Below are 21,114 nucleotides of genomic sequence, written 5' to 3'. Positions count from 1 at the left end.
CCTCCACAAAGAGACACTGTAGATGGAGCTGGAACCTTCTTCTATCAGTCTCCTAACTGATTTTGAAAACAGAGACCCTAAGAAGGGCCTCAGTCTTTTACACAGACTGCTCTTATCTGATATCCTCTGGATTTCTTATTCTAACCTATTTCCTCACCAAGCCTCCATAGATCTTTCACAGGGCTGTAGCTCTTTTGCTGTCTTGTGTCTTTCCTGTAAGTCAGTTTTCTATTCATCTCTGCATTCCCTCCCAATTTCTCTCTCCCCCTTTTCCAGTCCATCTATAGACCATTTCTAAACATTTTTTTCTCATCTACAGCCTCCTAGAGACCTTGCAACTCTGCTTTCTGAATTCAAATCTACCACTTCCTTCTCAGCTAGAGATCCGGAGGGATGAACAGACATTGATAACACCTATCTTTCAGTATCTACTACAGAGGTAACCGGGACTCCTAAATTAAATGGATACATGCAGTAAGCACAAAGGATGAAAAATTGTCTGTTCTAATTTCAGCACAGGTGTGAGGCCCAGCACAACCCACAAGCTGAAAATACAGGAAAAGACCTCTTCACCCTCCTATTGCAGTCAACAGAGCAAACAGAGCCTGAGTCTTTGTATTATGCTGTCACTTGTACTGCAGCTATTACTTTAAGAAGATCATGGGGAGGCAATGTGTTGTTTCCCTGAGATGCTAGAAGGATGTCTGAGATGAAAACAGCTCCCAGGTGAAAAAGTAATTTTGAAGTGACCAAGACCCTGTGCTTTCCTAGAGAATTCCACATTTATGTGCGCACACAGTAGCCAGACCACCTTCTGTATTTATTCCACAAGCTTATTAATGTTGGGTTGACTATGCATTTAACTAGACTCATGTGTAGTCTCTCCCTTTGCTGATGAAGCCCTGGGCAGTTTTTATATCCTTGCTTATTTCCTTTACAGCCTCAATCTGCATGTCCAGCATTTAGAAGATGGCCAGTGCTGGAGGTGATTCATTATCCAGAACAGAAACAGAATGAAAGAAAAAAAAAAAATAAAAAAAATAAAAATAGAAATTAATAGAAGGTATAAGAAAAGATCTAAAGTTTATTGCATTCATAAATTCTAGAATGGATTTATAAAATTGACTATTAAGGAAACAGAGCATATTTGCAACAATAGTAACAAATAATACAAGAAAAGATATTATAACCCAGACAATAGAGAACTAAAAGATTGGTAAAGTCATGTACCTACAGAGGGAGAAAAATAGAAAAAGACAGAGGTAATACAAAATAACAAAACAAAAATATGTATTTTAAGTACACTATGAAATTCTAACAGAAAGTTGATGAGAAGCATTTTTGCACACTTGGCTGTAGATTCTCCTCCTTTTTCTACAACATTTCCATACACACATGCGCACACATGGACACACAGAGGCACTCACACACATGCTCCTCACATTCCTTCAACACTTAATAATCCACCATGTATCTGCATAAGAATGAGGCTACATGAAGTCAGCAGTCTTGATGCTGGACCCTGACTGACATTCCCTCCAGCTACTTCGAGAATAAAATAGAAGCAAGAATGGTTTTTGTAAAACAAATATTCATTCATGCAAACAAATTCAATATTGAGACTGTGCCTACAACATATCAACGTTCAACAGAAGACCCAGCATAGCTTCAGAAGTAAAATATGCCACAATATATTAGGACATTTTGAATCTAAGCACTGACTTTCTCACTGCTTCCCCAGGGGTTGTAAACCTCCACTTTAAAAGTGACCACTGACTTTGGACGCTAATGTCACACACACACTCTGCACGCTTGATTCTCTATAAAGTTCAGCAAGCAGTTAGTGCCCAAGTATGAATTAGCTGCTTAAAGTTCTTTTCAGAGGCAGGACTGAATTTCAAGAGTATGAACTGACTGTGACTAGAGCCATGGGAGGACAGCACTCCTGAAAAGCTGGTTTGAAATCAGCTTTTAACCTAAGTTAACTTTAAATCCCCAAATCCCAAACTGGAGAGAACATTAAATAAATAAATAAATAAATAAATAAATAGATAGATAGATAGATGGATAAATAAATAAATAAAGAGTGCAACAGCTTCTTGCAGTTCTCTGCCTCGTGTTCATCATCTGAATAACTAATATAATTGTGAACACGTATACACACATAAACAGAACTTAAATGCTTAAAATATTATGAGTTTCCAGAATGGAGATTTCATGCACAATCTGCATTAGTCTTTGCTGTAGAGATGCTTTCTAATTCAGCTTCTAATTGCACGGATGCTCAGAGTAGCTTGCAGGTGCAGTACCATTTGTTGACTGCAGAGGACCAGGGCATTCTGCCTCCCGATACAGGCACCCAGAAATGCGGGCTTTGCGAGGCAGATATATTCTCCTGTTCTTCTCACTTATCCATATCACAGATCCATTCCTGTCTTATTCTGCATTCCTCCTCCGAGACCTGGTAATGTATCGAGTTTCCCTCTCAATCTGTCTCTTTTTTCTTTTTTATCTTTTCACTCCTCTGTCCCTGAGTTTGCCGTCCCTACAAGCCCACAGGTTCACTATAATTTCCGCAGTTTATTTTCTGGTCTTTTCTTACACTGTATTCCATACACTAATCCCTTCTTTGTCCTTGGTATACTACGACAGACGGTTCCCCATTAGGTTTATCTCCCTTCATTTCTCACCTTTTCTTCCCAGATTTTTCCTACTGAGAAGCAGACTGCTACAGCTCAGCACAACCTTTACTCCTTCCCAAGATTTCCATAGCTAACTGGGTCAACACAAATAAATAACCAGGGAATTCTTAAACCCTGTGAAGTGTTTATGGGGCCAAGTGAAATGGCCCCATAGACCCATATGAGTTAGCCCCCAAAAAACGCCACCACTAGCCTTGGACATTCCACCTACTGGAAACACCCCATTGGTCTGTGCTGACTTCCAAACTTCCCCTAGAAGGGGTGTGGGAGGCTAATATGGGACTAAGCCCACATCAAGGATTATGCTCAGATGGAGACAATGTATTTCTCAGCCCTCTGCTATGTTCTCTCTTTCCTTGCTGGTATACACATTATCCCCAATCCTGAACACCAGTTTGTTCCTATCTGTGTCCCTTCTCCAACCTCCTATCTCATATCTACTTTCCTAAGTTTTCCCCAGCTGTCTTTTTTCACCTTCTGCTGTAGTCTCGTTATGGGATCTCCTGTCAGTCCCTGAAAGCACAGGGAAGACAAACTCCTTACTTTAGTCTCAGGTATCCAGGCTCCAATTTTTTTCTGTTCTTTCCCAGGGCAGTGCTGTAATGGCCTGTGTCTCTGCCAGAGCTTTCCCAGTGAGAATCGAGTCACTGGGTAACCTGGTTTGGAAATCTGCATCTCTAGTGAGTGTGTGAGCACTGCCATTTTCCCAAGGCTTTTAATTGGCCACTTTGGGGCAGATTTTCCCCGAGATAGCAAAAGGGTTTGAGAAAGATCTTCACCTCCTGTCATCTGTTAGTATCACACTGCAAAGCATGGGGACAGGAGAGCTTTGCAAAACATCTCATTTGACGCAGTTCAAGCCAGCCCACTTCTCCCCCAGGTTCCTCTCAGGGACAGACAAACAGCTCCAGCTGAAATTTTCCAGAAATATTATTTAAAAAATGAGCAGGACACAGGCACCAAGTTGGTTAATTTCTGAAAAAACATGTGCAGATTGTAAAATCTTAACTGGATTTTATTGTAGGAAGTCTCAGGCAACCTTTGTAATTGCTGGTGCTATGGGTTCCTATTAAACTGAAATCTCCCTTCCTCACAGGGGCGCTGTGAGCATTAATTTGTTAATGATTGCACAATGATTTGGTGATGAAAAGGACCATATTAACATGAAGCATTATAGTCTCCACAATGCAAGCTTGCCTGCTTTCATTACTCATTATGTACAGGGACATACATATTATGGAAAGGGGATGGGGAGATAATAAACTTGATATTTTTTTCAAAGGACTCCGACAACATGTTTACAGTGCTCACAGCATGGGTAATAGGAATATTCTGGAGAGCTCTGTTTAAATAGCAGAATTCATGGGGTGGAATGTAATTATGTGTATGTATGTGCCTGCACAAATCCTGTGTCCAAACACACATATGAACACGCGCATACACACTCTCGTCTATTTTTCTGTCCTCTATTAACCTCTGGTTTGTATGCAGCCTTCACTCTACCACCTGAAGCTCTCACAAGCACTACCTTAATAACAAAAGGTCTGCAAAAACAAGGATACCTTTTATTGCAATGATACCTTTTGTTGCCTACGCTGACTACAATCCAGTACTAAACTCCTTTGGATGCAAATAGTTTTCCATTTCTCTCCTCAGCCAACCTTCTCGATTCTAACTAAAGGAGAGGAGAAAAAAATAAAAATAAAAAAAAAAAAATTGAGAGAGAAAAAAGAAACCCTGATTCACACATTAATTCAGGGACCGGTCTTGAAAATGTTCACAGGAGTAATCCTTCCTCAGATGAATAATCCCTCTGACCACAGCAGACTGATTAACAATAATGCAGATTAAGTGTTTCAGGATTGGGCCCGTACCCCAATGCTCAGGTTCTCACCCAAATTACCACGTACCTGTCTCTATCCTTTTGTTGTCTGTATCAGAGGTCCCCACTGCAGCTCTCAGTTATTTCATTTGGTTATGCAGCTAACAGCCCCCACTTCTGCTGGCACTCCTTGGAAAGCCTACCAGCTGAGGTAAACAATCCCATTTGAGCTGGACTTCACGGGACTGGGGCATGTAATAGGGCTGAAAGCTGCATCTTCAGATTGTGATTACAGCATGCACTCTCACTCTTAATAGTATCATGTTTTATTAGGAAAACTGCAGTAAAATAAGCCATCAGAGAATCTGGGAGTACATGGTCTGATTTAGCTACCTAGGTCTAAAGAAGGATAAATTTCTCTCTAGGATCATAATTCATACACATGATATTTACTTGGAACAAGAGTGGCCTCCCATTTCTTTGCTATTGTTTGGTGAATGGTGTCTCTGTGTGCTCTGTGCCCAGAGTTTTGATACTGAGCAGAAGCATCCCCCTCCGGCAACCTTTCAGCCTGTTCTGCCTTTCTTCTTTACCTGCTCGTTTCCTGGAGAATGAAGATATTCAGGACTGATGTATTACTATTCCTCCCTTTCCTGCATCAAACAGTGTTCATTAAAAACTTGCTGCTAGCAAGGGCCTGATCCAGCCCTCCTGGAAGTCATTGGAAAGCTGTCTATTGACGTCATGGGGACGAGGAGCATACTAATGCATGCGAGTACCTTTGCTAATGCGGGCAGTCCTGTTAACAACCCCGAAGTTGTTCACAGGATTAACAGCAATCAATCAAGCCCTTTGAAAGGAACATTAAAAGCCAAAGCCCCGTGCTGCAAAAACCCTTCTCACAGGAGGTGCAAGCAGACCCGGGCTGGTCCTGGGGCATTAGACTGCTAGAGGCTGGGCATTGTCAGTGCATTTCCTAGAGGTGCTGATTTGGAGTCGTGTGCCATCCAAGGAAGGAAGGATTGCTGTTAACCTATCCTCAAATACATAGCATGTGTGTTCCCAAAAGAAGATACTAACCGTAGTCAGGAGCGGGACTGAAAAAGGGTTGTAGATAAGCTTGGTGGGAGGGTGTTTTCTTGTCTTTTTGTTTGTTTGTTTTTTGTTTGTTTCCTGCAGGTAAACACACAAGGAAATAATAATAGTAATAATAATAATGTAAGAATGGGAGGGCTGGAGAGGGGAGGTGGGGGGGGGGGAAGGAGGGGGAAGCGCTTTATTTTAGTTCCAAGCAGATAAATGATTTTTACTCTCAGGGAAAAACAGAAGCCTGTTTCAGAATACCTTATCCTCACAAAATTCCAGTGGACTCCTCTGTTTATGGATTGTTGAACTGGACCCAGAGTGATTACACCGGGAACATTTCTCACTTGGGAACTGTTCGGCAAAGGTTGGTTTATAGATAACAATTCCACACTTCCTTTGCCTGTATCTGTTTAAAATCCAGTGCAGCCCCTTCTATGTGTGTAAAGGTGCTTACGGGGTAGAGCCGATTTCCATCCACAGCAGCAGCTGTGTTCATCCCGGAGCCCTTGTAGCAATATATGTGTCCATATTATTTCATCCTGCCACCCCTCACAGCTGTGCCTGTGCACCAGGGGGCTGCACTTGAACAGCATCTATTTCTAAATGACTGTACTGACGGCTCTGTTCAAACGGGGTGCAGACCAGCTCAAAGTTTTAGAAAATCAGGATTGTTATGAAAGGGGTACCCTCAGAGAGCCAACAAAACGATTATTTTCACTGCCATGTTCTTCTAATTGGCTTTCATTTGGGATAAGCCCTGACTGCAGGCAGAGTGGCCTGCTCACAGACAAGGTGTTAACAGAGCTGTCCACGGGACAGAACCGCGCTGGGTGCTGTTTCAGTTCACACTACAGCGGCTATTCCTTCCTCCAAAACAAAAGGTTTTACAAGTCGTCTTTCGGTGAACCTTCCTCGCTCCATTGTGAGCGCAGTTTTAAGGTTCAGAAAAAGTGGAGATTTTTAATATCCTGGTGCAGGATCGGGGGTGTTAGAAGATTTTGTTTCATGTAGGTTTATTGTTGTTGTCATTCTTTTATCACAGTCCAAGGCACCAGGCAGGATCTGAAAGCAGGTGAGTCACAGGGCTGAAAACTGAGGAGAGGGGCTGGCTGAAGGGTTTTACCCTCCCGCAGCTCCCGGGCTGACAGACCTTGTCTTTAGCCTTTAAACGCCGTAAGTAAATGCATGGGAAGAGAAGACAGACAGATCCCCCCCTTAGACCCCAATAAATAGCACGTCTGGTCAGACGGCAGACAATGCGCGGAGCCTGCCACCAGCCCGGCATCAGCCGCCTGACAGCAGCTGCCTCCCCATTAGCGCCGAAAGAAATTGAAAAGAGCCCGAAAAGGCAGAGAGAGCTGCCGGGGGGTTCTGTGTAGGCGTAGCCCCCAGGTGCAGATCCCGGGGGATAAAGGGGGACCCGGCAGCTCCTGGGGCCGCGCCCGTCTCCGCCCCGCTGCCCCCAGAGCCGCGCTCGCCCATGGGAGGGGCGCAGCCCCGGCACCCCCCTCCGGGCCCCGGATCGCTTCGCGCTCACCTCCTGCTTTGAGACGGGGAGGGCTCACAGTCTCAGGAGTTGCTGCGATAGTGCGATAGCAGAGCTACATAGATTAGGACTTCTTTTTTTTTTTTTGGGGGGGGTGGGGGGGGGAAGGTGGGGGGGGAGTGGGGAGCGGAGAGGAGGCGGGGGGGGTAGGGGGGAGGAGAGAGATCGCGGGGGGACACGGGAGTAGTACCGTACGTTGCTGCTCCATTATTAAAACAAAACTCAAATAAAGTGAAAGCTGTCCCTGCTGCTACAAACAGACCGTTGTCCTGTTATTTATTTATTTATTTATTTTTCACTCTTATTACTCTTATTATTTTTAAACAAAAATAAAAATAAATTCCGGTCAATAAAACACCCACGAACGCCGCGAATTGTAACTAATAACCTCCCTCTTCCGCGGCTGCCCCTTCCTTTTACAGCCGCACGTGTTCTCGATGCCCTGCCCGGAGCTCTCGGGGGACTGCCGGCCGGAGGGGTCCCGCTCCCAGCTCGCCCCCAGGGGCCGCCGCCGCCGCTTCTGCCGTGGGGAGCAGCCGGCGGCACCGGGAACAATGGCCCGGGGCCCCCGCGGTGCCTGAAGGCGGCCTGGGGCGAGCGTGGGGCTGGGGGATTGAGAGCAGCGCGGCAGTAGTGAGAATAACCTGTCGCCGGGGAGCTGCACCCGGAGCGCGGGGCTTGAGGGGTTCAGGCCAGGTAACTCGCAGGCTGCTCCCGTCTCGCCTTCTGGTGCTTTTCCGAGCTTCATCCCCGCACGGCTCGCACGGGAAAGCCGGGAGGAGAAAAAGGCAGGGAAATAGCTCTGAGCACACGCAGCGCCTTGTTTTGTTGCCGTCCGGATTATTGTTATTATTATTTGGGGGACAAGGGGGAGTTGTGTCCTTAATCCGAGCCTCTCTGCCCTCCCCACCCCTTGATGCTATGAAAGGAGATCTGATTTCATTTCCACCATACAGTACACTTTGTCTAGAGAGCATTGTCCGGACAAGCAACTCCCGATCCCTGATGACTACAAAATACGATTTATGTTTCCATCAGAGAGAGACAGAATATCCTGATGGCTTGAAAGTCGGGCAAGAAAATCTTATCTAATCAATCCCTTTCCAATACACACACGCACACGCACACAGAGGAGATAACACCCGCACTGACTGTACGTAAAATAAATATGGGCAGCATGAAAATTAATAGTCATCTCGCTATTTTTTTCTCTCTGTAGAGACCTACAACAATACAGTTTGTGCCTTTCCTAGCCTGATGTCATCATCGGCAGTATAATTTTAAAAATAAGAGCATAAAGAGCATGCATATTTTTTTTTAGAGGCAACAAGAACAGATATAGTAAAGAGAGCTTGTAACATCACAACCACAACAACAATAGCAAAAGCAACCTCTGAGACCGAGGATTCGTCCGTATCTCAACTGCTTTTATTATCAACTGCGAATTCATAATAAGAGTAAATAATAAATAAGAGACAGCATCATAATAGGAAAAAGTCAGAACACCTTGGGTTTGTGTTTTTTTTCCCCCTCTCAAATGAAAGGCAGATTTCCTGATGATCACTGAAATTATAACGACAGCGATTGATCGGAGGACTTGCAAAAGAAAAGGAAAAAAAAAAATAAAAAATCATCATCATTGGTCCTAAAAACGCAACCGTTCCCCTTTGCTCACTTGGCACAATAGAAATTGACTGTCTCTCAAAGAGCCATGCGCCTAGTGCTATTTATAGCCGGGGGCTGTGTTGGAAGATACCATTGAGCTTCTCCCGGGCAGACAGACGGGGGGGGTGGTTGGATGGGAGGAGGGGGTTTAGGCAGGGTAGAGGCAAAAGCAATCCCCCACCCCCAGCCTTCCTTCCCCGCACACACACACATCCACACACTCACACCCCACCCCCTAGTCTGGCTGGGAATTTGAACCGATCCAGCCTGTTTAAACGGAAAGGACACAGATCTTCAATGTAAAAAAAAAATCAGATCAGACCCAGAGAGAGAGAGAGACGGAGAGGGAGGAGTGTGTGTGTGTGTGAGTGTGTGTGTGTGTGTGTGAAAGAGGGAGAGCGAGAGAGAGGGAGAGAGAGGGAGAGAGAGAGAGAGAGAGGGAGAGAGAGGAAGAGAGAGAGAGAGAGAGAAAAGAAGAGGGGGAAAAAAAGGAAAGAAGATTTTCTCTATGTATATAAAGATGGCCACGTTAGCAAACGGACAACCAGACAATACCAGCCTGAGTAGCAATCACAGCAACCCCAGCACCAACGGGCATATGAACGGATTAAACCATAGTCCCGGAAACCCATCCACCATCCCAATGAAGGACCACGATGCCATTAAGCTCTTTATTGGGCAGATCCCCCGTAACCTGGACGAGAAAGACCTCAAACCGCTCTTCGAGGAGTTCGGGAAGATCTATGAACTGACGGTGCTGAAGGACAGGTTCACTGGCATGCACAAAGGTGAGTTACCTCCTGAACTTTCCCGGGAGAGATCGGGAGAAGAAGGCAGGTTCTCACTCCCTCTCTGGATCTCTCTTTCTCTTTCCTTTCGATTTCATTTTATTTCATTTTTGGCTGGCCGGGGGTGGAGGCAGCAGGCTGGGGGGCAGGGAAAGAAATAATAGACCCTCCTGGAAAGAGAAGAGAGAGAAGCAGAGAAGGGGGTCAGCTCCCTCTGCTTTATTTCTTAGTATTTTTATGTCTTTCCCCCTTTTAGAGGGGCAAGATGCTGCCACTTGTGAAAGCCGGAGAGTCCAGGCGAGAGCCGGAGCGGGAGGCTGGGTTTACAGGCAGCTGTCCACACGCTGGTGGTGCTGAAAAAGATTAAGAGGATTTCTTTATTTATCTTTGGGAGCTGCACATTTTCCACCGAGGGGTGTGTGTCCGTCTGTCCGCGTGTTTCCGCGGAGCTGGGAAGCCCCTATTTTACAACTGTTGTTTATCGGGCACTGGCAGCCTTGCATTTTCTTCTTCTATTTACTTTTTTCTTTTAATTTTTAACTCTGTTAGGATTCTTACTTGCAGTCTGCTCCGAAACTGGTGGTAGAGCAGAGTGATTTGCTGGGGGAGTGGAGGGGGTGTTCATTTAGGTTCTGCTCAGTGTGGGAACAGAGATATAAAAACAATTTAAAAATAAAAATAAAAACATCTCTGCCGGGGAGGGAAGTATAGAATCACAAAGTGAGTATGTGCTGGAGAGAGTAATCCGGTAGGGGTGGGTTGCAGTTCAGTTTCAGAACAGAGAAGTCTCTGAGTAGGCATATTACTAGCACTACTCTAGTGTGCCCAAAGTCCATCCCGGGAACTTTTTGGGTTTGCTTTCAAAGCAGTAAGGACGTGCTCCCCATGCAATGCCTTGCTCTCTCCAGTTTTGCCTGCTCCTTTCCCTGTTTAGTCTCTCCAGTGGTGCATTTCAGATTAGAGGATGCTACATTTTGGGACGGGGGAGGGTGTGTGTAGTAGCGGGGAAGATGCTCAGATCACTGGGTGGGAAAGTAGGACTCACATAGAGGAAGTTGAAGATAATTTGCACGGTAGCCCAGCTTAGGAGTGGAAGCATAGTGAGTCACTTTATTAATTCAGCATCTATATATATAATGCATGTGTGTGTATGTACATGTACGTGTGTGTTTATTTCATTAGGTATATAGTTACTGGAGGGGGGGAGGGAAGGGGATGGAAGAGAGAAAAAAGAAAAAAAAAGATTAGATCAGAAGTAAGCAGGGTGTGACTCCAGACATAGTGCAGGAGGAAAAAAGGGCTGTGCAGGGGAACATGGGGTGAGTAGAAGTTGTATCTGTTACGAGAGAGGTTCAATAGCAACATCCACTCCAGCCGATTCACTCCTGGCGTGGAGAGTCATGGGGAACAGCATTAGTGTCTTCCCAGCTTTCCAGCTGCCATGGCAAGTTGTAAATCTTAAACTTAATAGGATGTTTAGGAGGCATTTCTTTCCGTTTCCCAGTCACTCCCCTCCTCTCCACCTTAAGAAAATGTAAATTAAAATATACCTTGGGTGTGCCAAGTACCAGTGTCACACAGGGTACAGAAAACATCCAGTGTTCGGGGACTGGGGACTCAGTACAAGTTACAGGGTATTGCCGGTTGCTCCAGACACCCTTCTCATATTTACAGTGATCAGCCTATCCCTTCTGAACCTAGCTTTCCTTTCAGGCTAGCTGCCTAGAAGCCACATCAAGGTCTGATGGACATCTTCTAAACATGATGTTCACTCTAGAACAATTACTGATAATAACAACAAAATAACAGTAGGAAGAGCAGGGAAGGAAAGGTCCTGGGAGGTCTTGTCTGATAGATGAGGCATAATGAGTAGCCAGCGAGCCCGTGTGCACGCATGTGTTTGCAAAAATTATCTAAGGTTTCCATAAAATAAAAAATAACCACAGAATAAGCTACACGGAAGAGAATCACTCAGCACAGATGAAATGTTTGAGATAACATATAGGTAAAGGTTTTCGTATTGTATTTTTTTTTCTTTCTTTTTTTTTTTTTGTTGTTGTTGTTGGGGTTTTTTTTGTTTTTTGTTTTTTTTATTGTGGATCTTATTTTGATTGGTTGATGAGAATTAATTCTTTTGCTTTGTTCTACCTTAAACATACAGTTAATCAATCTATGCACTAAGTTTAATTTCTGTTTCATAGATGGGAATGTTGTTCAGTTTTGCTTTTACTGTATGCCTGTATTCATAAAGACAAACTCAGGAAGCAGGGGGGAGGGAGAGATGGAGAGAGTGAGGGATCATTTATCTTGCTTGGATATGTTTAACACATACTCCTGAATTAAACAAGATACTAACTTCATTTCCATTCATTTCATTTCTGTTTTAAAGCTGAAACATAGGAAAAAAATCCAGGTGGGATTTCTTGTCACATTGTGAAACCAAATTGTATGTGTTAGTCTTGAAAGAAACAGTCATTTTTAACACCCTAGAAGTTTTGGACTTTGGAAGGAAAAATGATGATGTTGATTGTTATATCGTAGGTTAGGTTTTGAGTGAAGCTTCAATAGACACCGAGCTGCCGACGTTTCAGAGATTGGTTTTATTTAGTAAATCCAAGAAGAGTTTGAACTCCTTTCTAGCAATGCCACTGATTTATTAGCTAATCCTGATAAAAATGTGCCTCTGGCTACCTGGAAAAAAAATTACTTTCTTGCCAGTAGTGATTAATTACTATTAAGTCAAAAAGCATGATGGGGCTTTGAAGGATGAGGATTGTGTTTGGCTTTTTTATTTCATTTCATTTCATTTCATTTTTAATCTGTTTTCTTTCTCTTTTCCCTTCTCTAAATTCAGTCATGTGAAACATAGTATTCACTCAGATCTCCCTGTTTTGGCTTTGCTGGAGGCATAGGTGAAGAACTGTATAAAGAAGTCCAACTGGTTCTTGGGGGTAGGATGGCAATATGAAACCCCAAAATGCTTTTCATAAGTGATGCATCATGTTTGTACATTAATTGATCCATCACTATCAGTTGATAAAATTCCTAATCCATAGGATGAAGCTGTGGCAGTAGTATACTCTGAAGGGTTAATAGCAGGATGTAGTTTATTTAAGTGTACGGAAAGAAAATCTTGGGTGTGGAGAGGGAGAAGGTGGGTTTGCGTTGCAGGAGGGGAAGAGAGGGGAATGAGCGTAGAGTAAAAACGTAGCAACCGGAGTCATTTCAGGTGTAAATCCACTGAAATAAGAGCATGGGATGTGTAAGATTCAAAATATTATGAAAAGATTCTGTGGTGACACTTCTGTATATCGGAGGGAAATTGAAAATTAAGAGCCTGAAGATGAAGTACATAACTATCCTGCTTTAAAAAAAAAAAAAAAGAAAAGAAAAGAGAGAGAGAGAGAAAAGAAAAAAAAGCTATCAGAAAGGGACAGTGAAGTCCTAGGTGCTCTCACCAGCAGACCCATCTCATGCCACGCCAGGTACCAGAAAAGAGGCTGGGGAGCACGATTCTCTTGCAGCCATACAAATGGAGAAGAGGGTATAGGGGAAGCAGCATGTGAGGGGACGTGGGAATGAATTGGAATTGAATGGAATTGAATGGCAATTGGAATGAATTGCCAGCTCTCTGAGAAAATAATCTTTCATGGCACAAGCACTGCTGCTACATATTCCCCCCATCCTTGCTTCTCTCCACACGGGGCAGAAACGCACTCCTGCTGTGGCACTTTGCTCTAGGGTTGGGAAGAGGCTGTGTGCTGAGATCTGCGGGTAGAGATCTACCGGGGAGAGCTGACCCACCCACACACTCACATACGTGCGCGCGCGCACACGGAGTTAACTAATCACACTTGAACAATTTAGCAAGCCGTTCATTCATAACTTCCCCCCTTCTTATCTAGCAGTGGTGTATGCTTAAAGGCTGAGTTACTGGGAGACATAAAGGTTAGTGCTCTCAGGACAGCCATATTATAATGCATTATCTTTGAAGTCATTTAAGGCCAATTTAAGTGGTATTTAGTATAATATTTATGAATTAATGTAATCTAAATATAGGACTGTCCCCATAGGTTTAAACAGCCTTTTCTACTGAAGCATGCTTGTAACCAAGGTCTGGAGTGTGTTTTAATTTAAAACACACAGGTCTCCATAATATTCTATTTAGGAAGTCAGAAGAAATAAACATTGTACACTTAACTGAGATTTACTGAAACACATGCAGGTGAGCGCACTTTAAAGAGTGGAGACAGCGTACAGTGAGAAAGAAAGCATCTTATGTGGACCTGAGAGCTACAACATTCTTTCTAGCATTGTTTAGAGAGGGGAAAACACAAAATCCCGAAAACCTCCCCAGCATTCACTATTGTAGTCCTGTGGCTAGTATGGTGTACCTACCTGACCCAAACTTCACTTGAAAGGTATTCAGTGAAGCTAGAAAAATACAGTAGGAAAAGAATAGTTAATTCTTTTACCACTATACCTTCTCAAAAGTATAAATAATTTTGGAATTTAAAATACCTAGGGGGTAGGTAAACAAGGCTTCCATTCATTATATTGTTATGTTTGATTACAAAGATAGATGATAGAAAGATTAAAGCCTTGTTAAGTCTAAGGATGTCTATAAATGTTTTGGATACCGCAGAAACTCAGAAGTGCAATGAAGATGTGTGTTCAGTTCAGGTGATATATTTGTATATATGTATAAGTGCATAGATTTGTGTGTGTGTATAAATACAAAAAAAAAAAAAAAAAAGTGATGCATACACATTCACACACATTGCCTTTGAGAAATGGAAATGTAGTTGAAAAGAAACACAATGCAATACTGGTGCTGAAAAAACTCCTCCATAATTGAAACATAAGGCTTGCCTGGCTAAAAGAAACACATACAGCATTTAGTATGGTTATAAACCAGAGAAGTTTTAGGGAGGTAAATGCACAAATAAACTGGAATAAAACGGAAGAGAGTTTATGCCTTAGGTCTAAAGAACAACTCCTCAAAATAATCAAAATGCAACTTGAGAGAGGAAAAATCCCCCTGTATATTATACTCTCCCATAAAGATGAGCTTATATGCATATTTGATAATGTCAAATGAATAGCCTAGATTGCTTCATAAATTAGAAGTCTACGTGTTAACTCTTTTTTTCAGGGGTCTGGACATAGATTCTGGCTTCTAAAAGCAGCTGCAGCCAGTTACGATGCTGTTGTTACGGTTGTGTCAGCATTTCGAGTACAAACTCAAATTTTCTGGAATCTCTCGCTTGGCTGTTAAGTTTTGCACTGAAAGCTGTTCTTCAACTAGCCCCACTACCATATCAACTAATCATCCTCACAAGAATGCATTTATTTTAAAGTTATAGAATGTGGAGAAAAGAAAGAAAGAAATTAAAGTTTGTGTTTTGGAAGCTTTTGTTTCTTCTCTTACCTTTCTCCTTTCTCCAAGTTAGTGTTACATTTTCAGCGCACTTATAGATGCTTCTGCCCCTCAATATCTACACATACAAATGCCTCTGGGTATTTTGGGGAAGGAAATAAAATGTAGTTTTTTCTTTTTTCCCCCTCTAAAAAGACTGCAGTAGTTTCAACTTCCAAAACTCGTAGTCTTTATTTGGCCAAAACAAGGTTTTAATTAGATGGTGGATCAGGAATTTACTTATTTCTGAAGAATAATAACAGAAACAGAACATCGTTTATTTTTTGTTTATCTTATTTTATTTTTTCTCTGGGTTCATCCAGAAAAGATTGGAAATGTCAGCATTAAAGTAGAGGGAAAAAACTGAGGATCAATGTGACCGTGGATGAAAACGGTTGTTCATCTCATCCCGTATCCTGCTTCTACCAGTAACCAGTACAACAGACAGGGCCTTCTTTAGCAAGGGATTCAAATTGCACTGTATAATAAAAGCTAGGCATCTGATGGAATAGTCTTTAGAAAGAAGTTATCAGAGACTATCTGGAAATTTTGCCTGGTTAAAGAGTGAGTGAGATTTCAGAAAGTGTCTTGTGCTCAACAGGAAAGAAGATTGCATCTGTCAAGGATGGGGGCAAGGGAGGGCACAGGATTTCCAATGCATGAAGCAAAGAACAAGGGGCAAAAGTAGCCAGATGACCAAGGAGGATCTCCTCTAGCCTTCAGAGCTGGAAATACTCAGCCACAGTTTTTAGCAAGACGTGAGGGGTTTTTTTTATCATGCATACTCTGTGCACATGCATACCAGCCGCGCTGACCCGACAGAACAGAACGACACTAAAGGAGATGCTACCGTCCCTCCCGTCAATCAAGTGTGAACCCAGGCGGGTTTATGTGACAGGCAGTAATGGCTCCAAGAGAGAAAAAGTGGGGAAGATGATTGAGGCTGTTGAGCCAGGTACCTGCATTTAAAATAGAGAGAAAAGCATCCAATGCCCAAAGACTTGTGTTGGCATTGGCATTAGCCTTACCACAGTACTCAATGACAGCAGACTACAGGGCTCAGTATGAACTTTCTGTCATGCGTTGTCATGTTTGTGCCCTGTGTTTGTGCTAACCAGGAGAGGTGATAGGTGAGCTAAGCTGAGTCCTGGGCCTTAATGAAGCTGGTGTTTCATTAATCACAGCATTTTTTTTCAGGAGGAAGTGAAGACCCCATTTCTGCTGTCTGGGCAGAAGTTCATGAGGGCTTTGCCACTGCATCAGTAGGTTCACATTTGCAAATTGTGTGTGTCCCTTTCCTGTTAAAATTGAGGGTTGTGGATTAACGCAGGAAAACCACATTTGCAGCAAACACAACCAGCTTCTGTGCCTGATAGCTTGTGTTTAACTTAGCTTTTCTTCAGTGAGTGAAAATAAAACTTAAATGATGCTGAGGAACTGAAAAAAGCCTGACCCCTGCCACATTTCTCACCTGCATAACTGTTCCACTAATGCCTGTACGACTGTTTCTGGGGCTTGTCATGACAGTCTGATCCTTTCTGCAGCAGAAAGAGGATAAAATAATATCCATGGTGAGGATAAGTTATAGTTTTTCTTCTACTGCCACTTCTTTGACTGAGATGGGGTATTTTTATAGAGACCTTTCTCTCTCCGTAACTCCTCAGGATGCATTGTCGCATTTTGGGGACCGCAGGATCTCTTGCATCACTCTCTATGTGCCGCATCACTTGAGGTGGACTGAAGTCAGGATGGCACCACAGATACTGCATTTATTTGCTTTCATCAGCATGAGCCATGTCCTGAATACACACACAGGTGAATGCAGCTTTTAATGTGTATTCATTATATCCACCTGACATCCCCTTGAAGGTAGAGAGGGCTTATTATTGTCGTTCCTTAAAATAAAGATGGATGAGAGCTCTAAACTTCTCAAATAAAGTGTCTGACCATACATAGTGGCTAAAAATAAATCATATATGGCCATCTATTCCATGTAAATGAATGGCAAGACATATAGATATAGACATTGTGTTAAGTTTGTCAAGCAGAAGCAGCCAAAAATATTGATCGAGGCAAGGGGAAAAATTGATAATGAACTGGACTCCAAGAAGACTTTAATTGACAGTGACTTCTGTGAACCAGCTTTGGACAGTATATATAAACTGACCACGATGTAACTTTATTGCAATGCACTCTCCTTTAATTAATTGTCACCTTTGTTAAGACTGGCTACAGATCAAAGGTTTAAAGATACTTAGCAGGTTCTTAGTAACAAACCCTTCAAATGCATTAGAAATATCCGACAGCTCAGCCAATGAGGCATGCAGATTTCGATCTACCTCATCCTTATCTGTTTACTTGTTCCTCCTCTGTTGAACATGGACAATCATTGTTTAATATTAACTATTTCATAGATAGCTTTGTTGGCAATCTTTGTGTCCCCAGGGATGCATATTGTCAGAGAGGTGTGCCATCTCTGTTAGGTCTGCCCGAGTACTTTGCCACCAGAAACTTGCTTACAGTTTGCGACATGAATGTGCAGTGCAGGAAGAGTTCATAACGCAAACTATTTTTCCCCTTTATGTTTCTGAGATCTGTAATTTCTTATTTAAATCTGGTAACTATGATGAAGTATGGTTTGCCTGAACAATGCCCCCAAGAATTAACTTTCATAAGAATTTGAGTTTTCAGACAGATACAAATGCATCTGCTGTATTTGTGTATCATATGCATGTGCAAGCATTTGTTAATGTGCATATTAATGAAAATGTGCATTCTATAGAGACACATATACATTAAGACTGGCATATACCTCCAAATAATTCCTATCTAAAAGACAGTACAAAGATCTTATCCTTATGTGAAAGTGGCAGGTGACTTAACAGACTATTCCTGGAATTATATGCAGAGTTTAATATGATACGTAGTTGTTTGTTCATTATACTAATTTAATGATACAGTCACACTTAATTAATCCATGTCTGGTTTATTTGTACATTGTGTCTGAGTCTCCAAAATATTTCTGCGGCAACCCAGCTGACTTCCCAGTACGCTGGGGCAGATAACTGGACATGAAGCTTCTTCAAACAGAATAAAAATGGGGCTTTGCAGACAGAGTTGGTCTGATGAGATCTGACTGCTTATTTGGCCTGTTCCTAATTCAAATGCCTGTGTACATAATACACGAATACTGTGTATGCATGCATGTATAGAAAGGGCAGACTTATATCTGTGCATATTTCCTTTCCTTTTCAGTCCCTAAGGATAGATTCGCATCACATAGTACGTATCACTCACTGCAAACACACACAAATATCTTTGTCGGATTCGGTAGCTTCTTGCAGGTAGATGTATAAAGCAGCATCAGCCTAATAATATCCCTATAAAACAGTGCTTCCTTCCTAGGATCCAGAGGGATGAAGGTTGTCAGAAGATCAAAAGATATATCACAGTGTGCTTGTAGAAATCCCCTGATTATGTTTCCTCTCTATAATGCTCTAATTCATTATTTGATCAATTGTAAAAGGGCCAATGCTTTAGTAGGAAAAAAAGGTATTAGGTTACTAGATGCTTGAGGGTGAGTGAAAATCACACCTAAAATTATATGTAGCAATACAGTAATGAGCTTATCAATACTTCTTTAAGGAATATGACAGCCCTGTAGGAGAGATTCAGTTCTGCGAGCAAAGGTCACAATACAGATATTGCTTATTAAGACTATCGATAGCCTGGTTGACCAGTCTAACCAGAGACTGTATAATGTACCTGCTGTTAACAGGCAGGGAGGAGAACTAAGAAGAATTTACAGAATTGCCCACATGTAATATTAATAATATTGATTTATTCTAATAATATAATAAGGTAAAGATGCAATTCTTTGAAATGGTGCATGAAAGAGGGAGAGAAGGAGAGGCAGATACCTTTCACAGAGGAGCCACAACTGTCTGACAACTCTTTGAAAGCCAATCCAGAGAAAAGTGCTTCCTTGCACCTTCCAGACAGGGCTCTGTTTCTTTCCCCAAGCCTCTCCAGCCCCATAATAGGACAAGACACCTCCTGCTGTAGGATCAGGTCTTTGCCTGGCAGTTGCAGAGAACCCGGAGGCCTGGAGAAACTCCAGGATGGAGCAGAACTGAACCCAGAAAGCTGTTTTTCTAATGCAGCAGTGCAGTGAAAGGGTTCTGTTTATTGTATTTTTCACACTTTTAGTATCATTTTAAAAATACTGGGGAAAGGAGGTTAAAAATAAGATATATGTGCTATACACAGACTACAACTGATGGAAAATAGCTTTGCAGAGTGTGCAGAGATCTGCTCCACTGCTGATTAAAGTCTTCAGGAATACCCGACCTCACCTGCAGCAAGGTTTCCACTGGGCCTTAAGTTATGGACAGTTCTGCAATGTACCGCTTGTTGGGGCAGCAGCTGTAGATAGCATGCAGTGTAAGTGTTGTAAGGTTTTCACTCTTGTAAGTCTAGATACAAAGATCATCTTGCTTTCTGAATTTCCTAACTCCTTCTTCAGCTGTAGGCTGCCTTGTCTAGGTATGCTGTGCGATCCTGCTGTACCATTCGGCCTGAAATCTCTCGTTCCAGTCACCATACGATAGTTTCAAGATGGTTTGCATTTCATTATTTCTTCTCTCAGTTTACAAGGCGAGTGTTTTTCTTTTGTGAGCATTTAATTGCTTTTAAAAGCAATTTATTTGATCCTATTCCATCTTCAATAATACACAGACAAGTATTCAATTTTTCACCCTCTTTTATAAAAAAAAAAGATAAACTATTATTCAGTTATGCTGTTCTGCAGGATTTGTTCTGTTATGTGTGTTCAGACAGAAACTGGTCATTTTTCTGGCTTTGTTTTCTTTGTGTGTGGTTTCTTTTTTTCTTACAGTGGATTTTTTATTTTTCTTTTAAGAAAAAGAAATCTCATTCAAGATACTGGCAATAAAAGAAAAAAAGTAGGAGTGGAAGTGAGGAATGGGCAAGAAAACCAACAGAAATCCTCTGGCAAAGTCTTTAAAATCATAGCAGTGCTGCATATTTATTTGGAAGAGTCTGGACCGAGACAATTTAGAGTATCTTACAAACTATTATATCCCAAATTTAATCATTGACAAACAAGAAAAAAAAAAGAAAAAAAAAAAAAGAAAAAGAAAAGCAAGTAAATCCTTATAAACTGCAAGAGAAAATGTATGTGAAGATCTCATAGGAGGTAATGGTGATATAAAGATTCTGGGTTTTATATTCTACTCTCGATACAGTAAAAGTTAAAAGTAAATTAAACAAGTAAGGAAAGCAAACACTGCCATTCCTTCTATACTGTTTACTGGTGGCTGCCATAACTCAGAACCGCTCTTTTGAAATTAGAGCATTTTCAAAGTATGGAAAAGATCTGGTGGGTGAGGGTAAGCAGCAAGGGACCAGGGTGGCTGAGTTCTAATCAGGTCTGGGATAATTAATCACCAACACTCTCTGATGGAGTCACTTAAGCTCGGTGCCTTCAGGCCTGATCTGAAACCTGTTGAATCAATCAGAAGATTCCAGTTGGATTCAGGTTATTGATCTGTCATTTTCTCATCTGCAGTATTAGGCCAGTTGGACTTTTTTTTAAGAGGGAGACATCAGTGGCAGAAATTTAACATTCATTTTCTGTCAGGAAAGGTTTTGGTACATCCCTGATGACAAGTGTGTTGCATCAGAGCCTCTTTCATTGTAGATCAGGAAAATAAGCTAGCCAAAAAAAAAAAAAAAAAAAAAAAAAAAAAGCACAGTAGGGAGGTGGAAAATTAGCTTTGCTCATTTTACTTGAAAATACAAATTTGTCCCTGTTTTGCTAAGAAAGGGTCAACAGCAATTCTGACAATTTTCTTTGTGTGAGTGGGATTCAGCCTTCGTAATCTCTCCGTTTATTTTTTTTTATTTTTTATTTTTTTTAATATATATTTTAGTGAATCACATTTTTACTCTTTATTGTTATGGCAACTGAAGGAGCCGCAAGGCTGAAGGATTTGATGAAGGGCTGCATCCCACCTTTCTTCTGTAAGGGTCTGAGCCAAACCTATTGTTTGCAATGTAATTTG

General features: G+C 42.0%; 1 protein-coding gene and 1 long non-coding RNA gene across 29 annotated transcripts in view; one reads left to right on the top strand and one right to left on the bottom strand.

Moving 5' to 3' along the window:
- The window catches only part of LOC107305733 (uncharacterized), a 154,527-nt gene extending 147,291 nt beyond the window's left edge, over positions 1-7,236 (bottom strand). For 2 of the 5 annotated variants that reach the window (XR_014939856.1, XR_014939858.1), the window contains exons 1-2: positions 7,148-7,236; positions 5,605-5,697 (exon numbers count right to left, since the gene is read on the bottom strand). This is a non-coding gene — a long non-coding RNA (uncharacterized LOC107305733). The remainder of the gene's footprint in view (positions 1-5,604; positions 5,698-7,147) is intronic. The other 3 variants (XR_001551880.3, XR_014939855.1, XR_014939857.1) reach the window with 2 other exon arrangements.
- Positions 7,237-9,120: 1,884 nt separating this feature from the next.
- CELF4 (CUGBP Elav-like family member 4) overlaps positions 9,121-21,114 on the top strand; it is a 714,329-nt gene continuing 702,335 nt past the window's right edge. For all 24 annotated transcript variants that reach the window (XR_014939851.1, XR_014939849.1, XR_014939852.1 and 21 more), the window contains exon 1: positions 9,121-9,609. Coding sequence is in view for 19 of the 24 variants with exons in the window: in XM_085530178.1 (XP_085386304.1) it covers positions 9,330-9,609 (280 nt within the window). In the remaining 5 variants the exon portion in view is untranslated. The remainder of the gene's footprint in view (positions 9,610-21,114) is intronic.

This window comes from Coturnix japonica, chromosome Z (genome assembly GCF_054131305.1).
Source record: "Coturnix japonica strain WE chromosome Z, WE-NBRP24, whole genome shotgun sequence".
NCBI classification, from domain to species: domain Eukaryota; kingdom Metazoa; phylum Chordata; class Aves; order Galliformes; family Phasianidae; genus Coturnix; species Coturnix japonica.
Note: the sequence above shows the minus strand (reverse complement) of the source record. Positions and strands in the feature narration are given on the sequence as shown.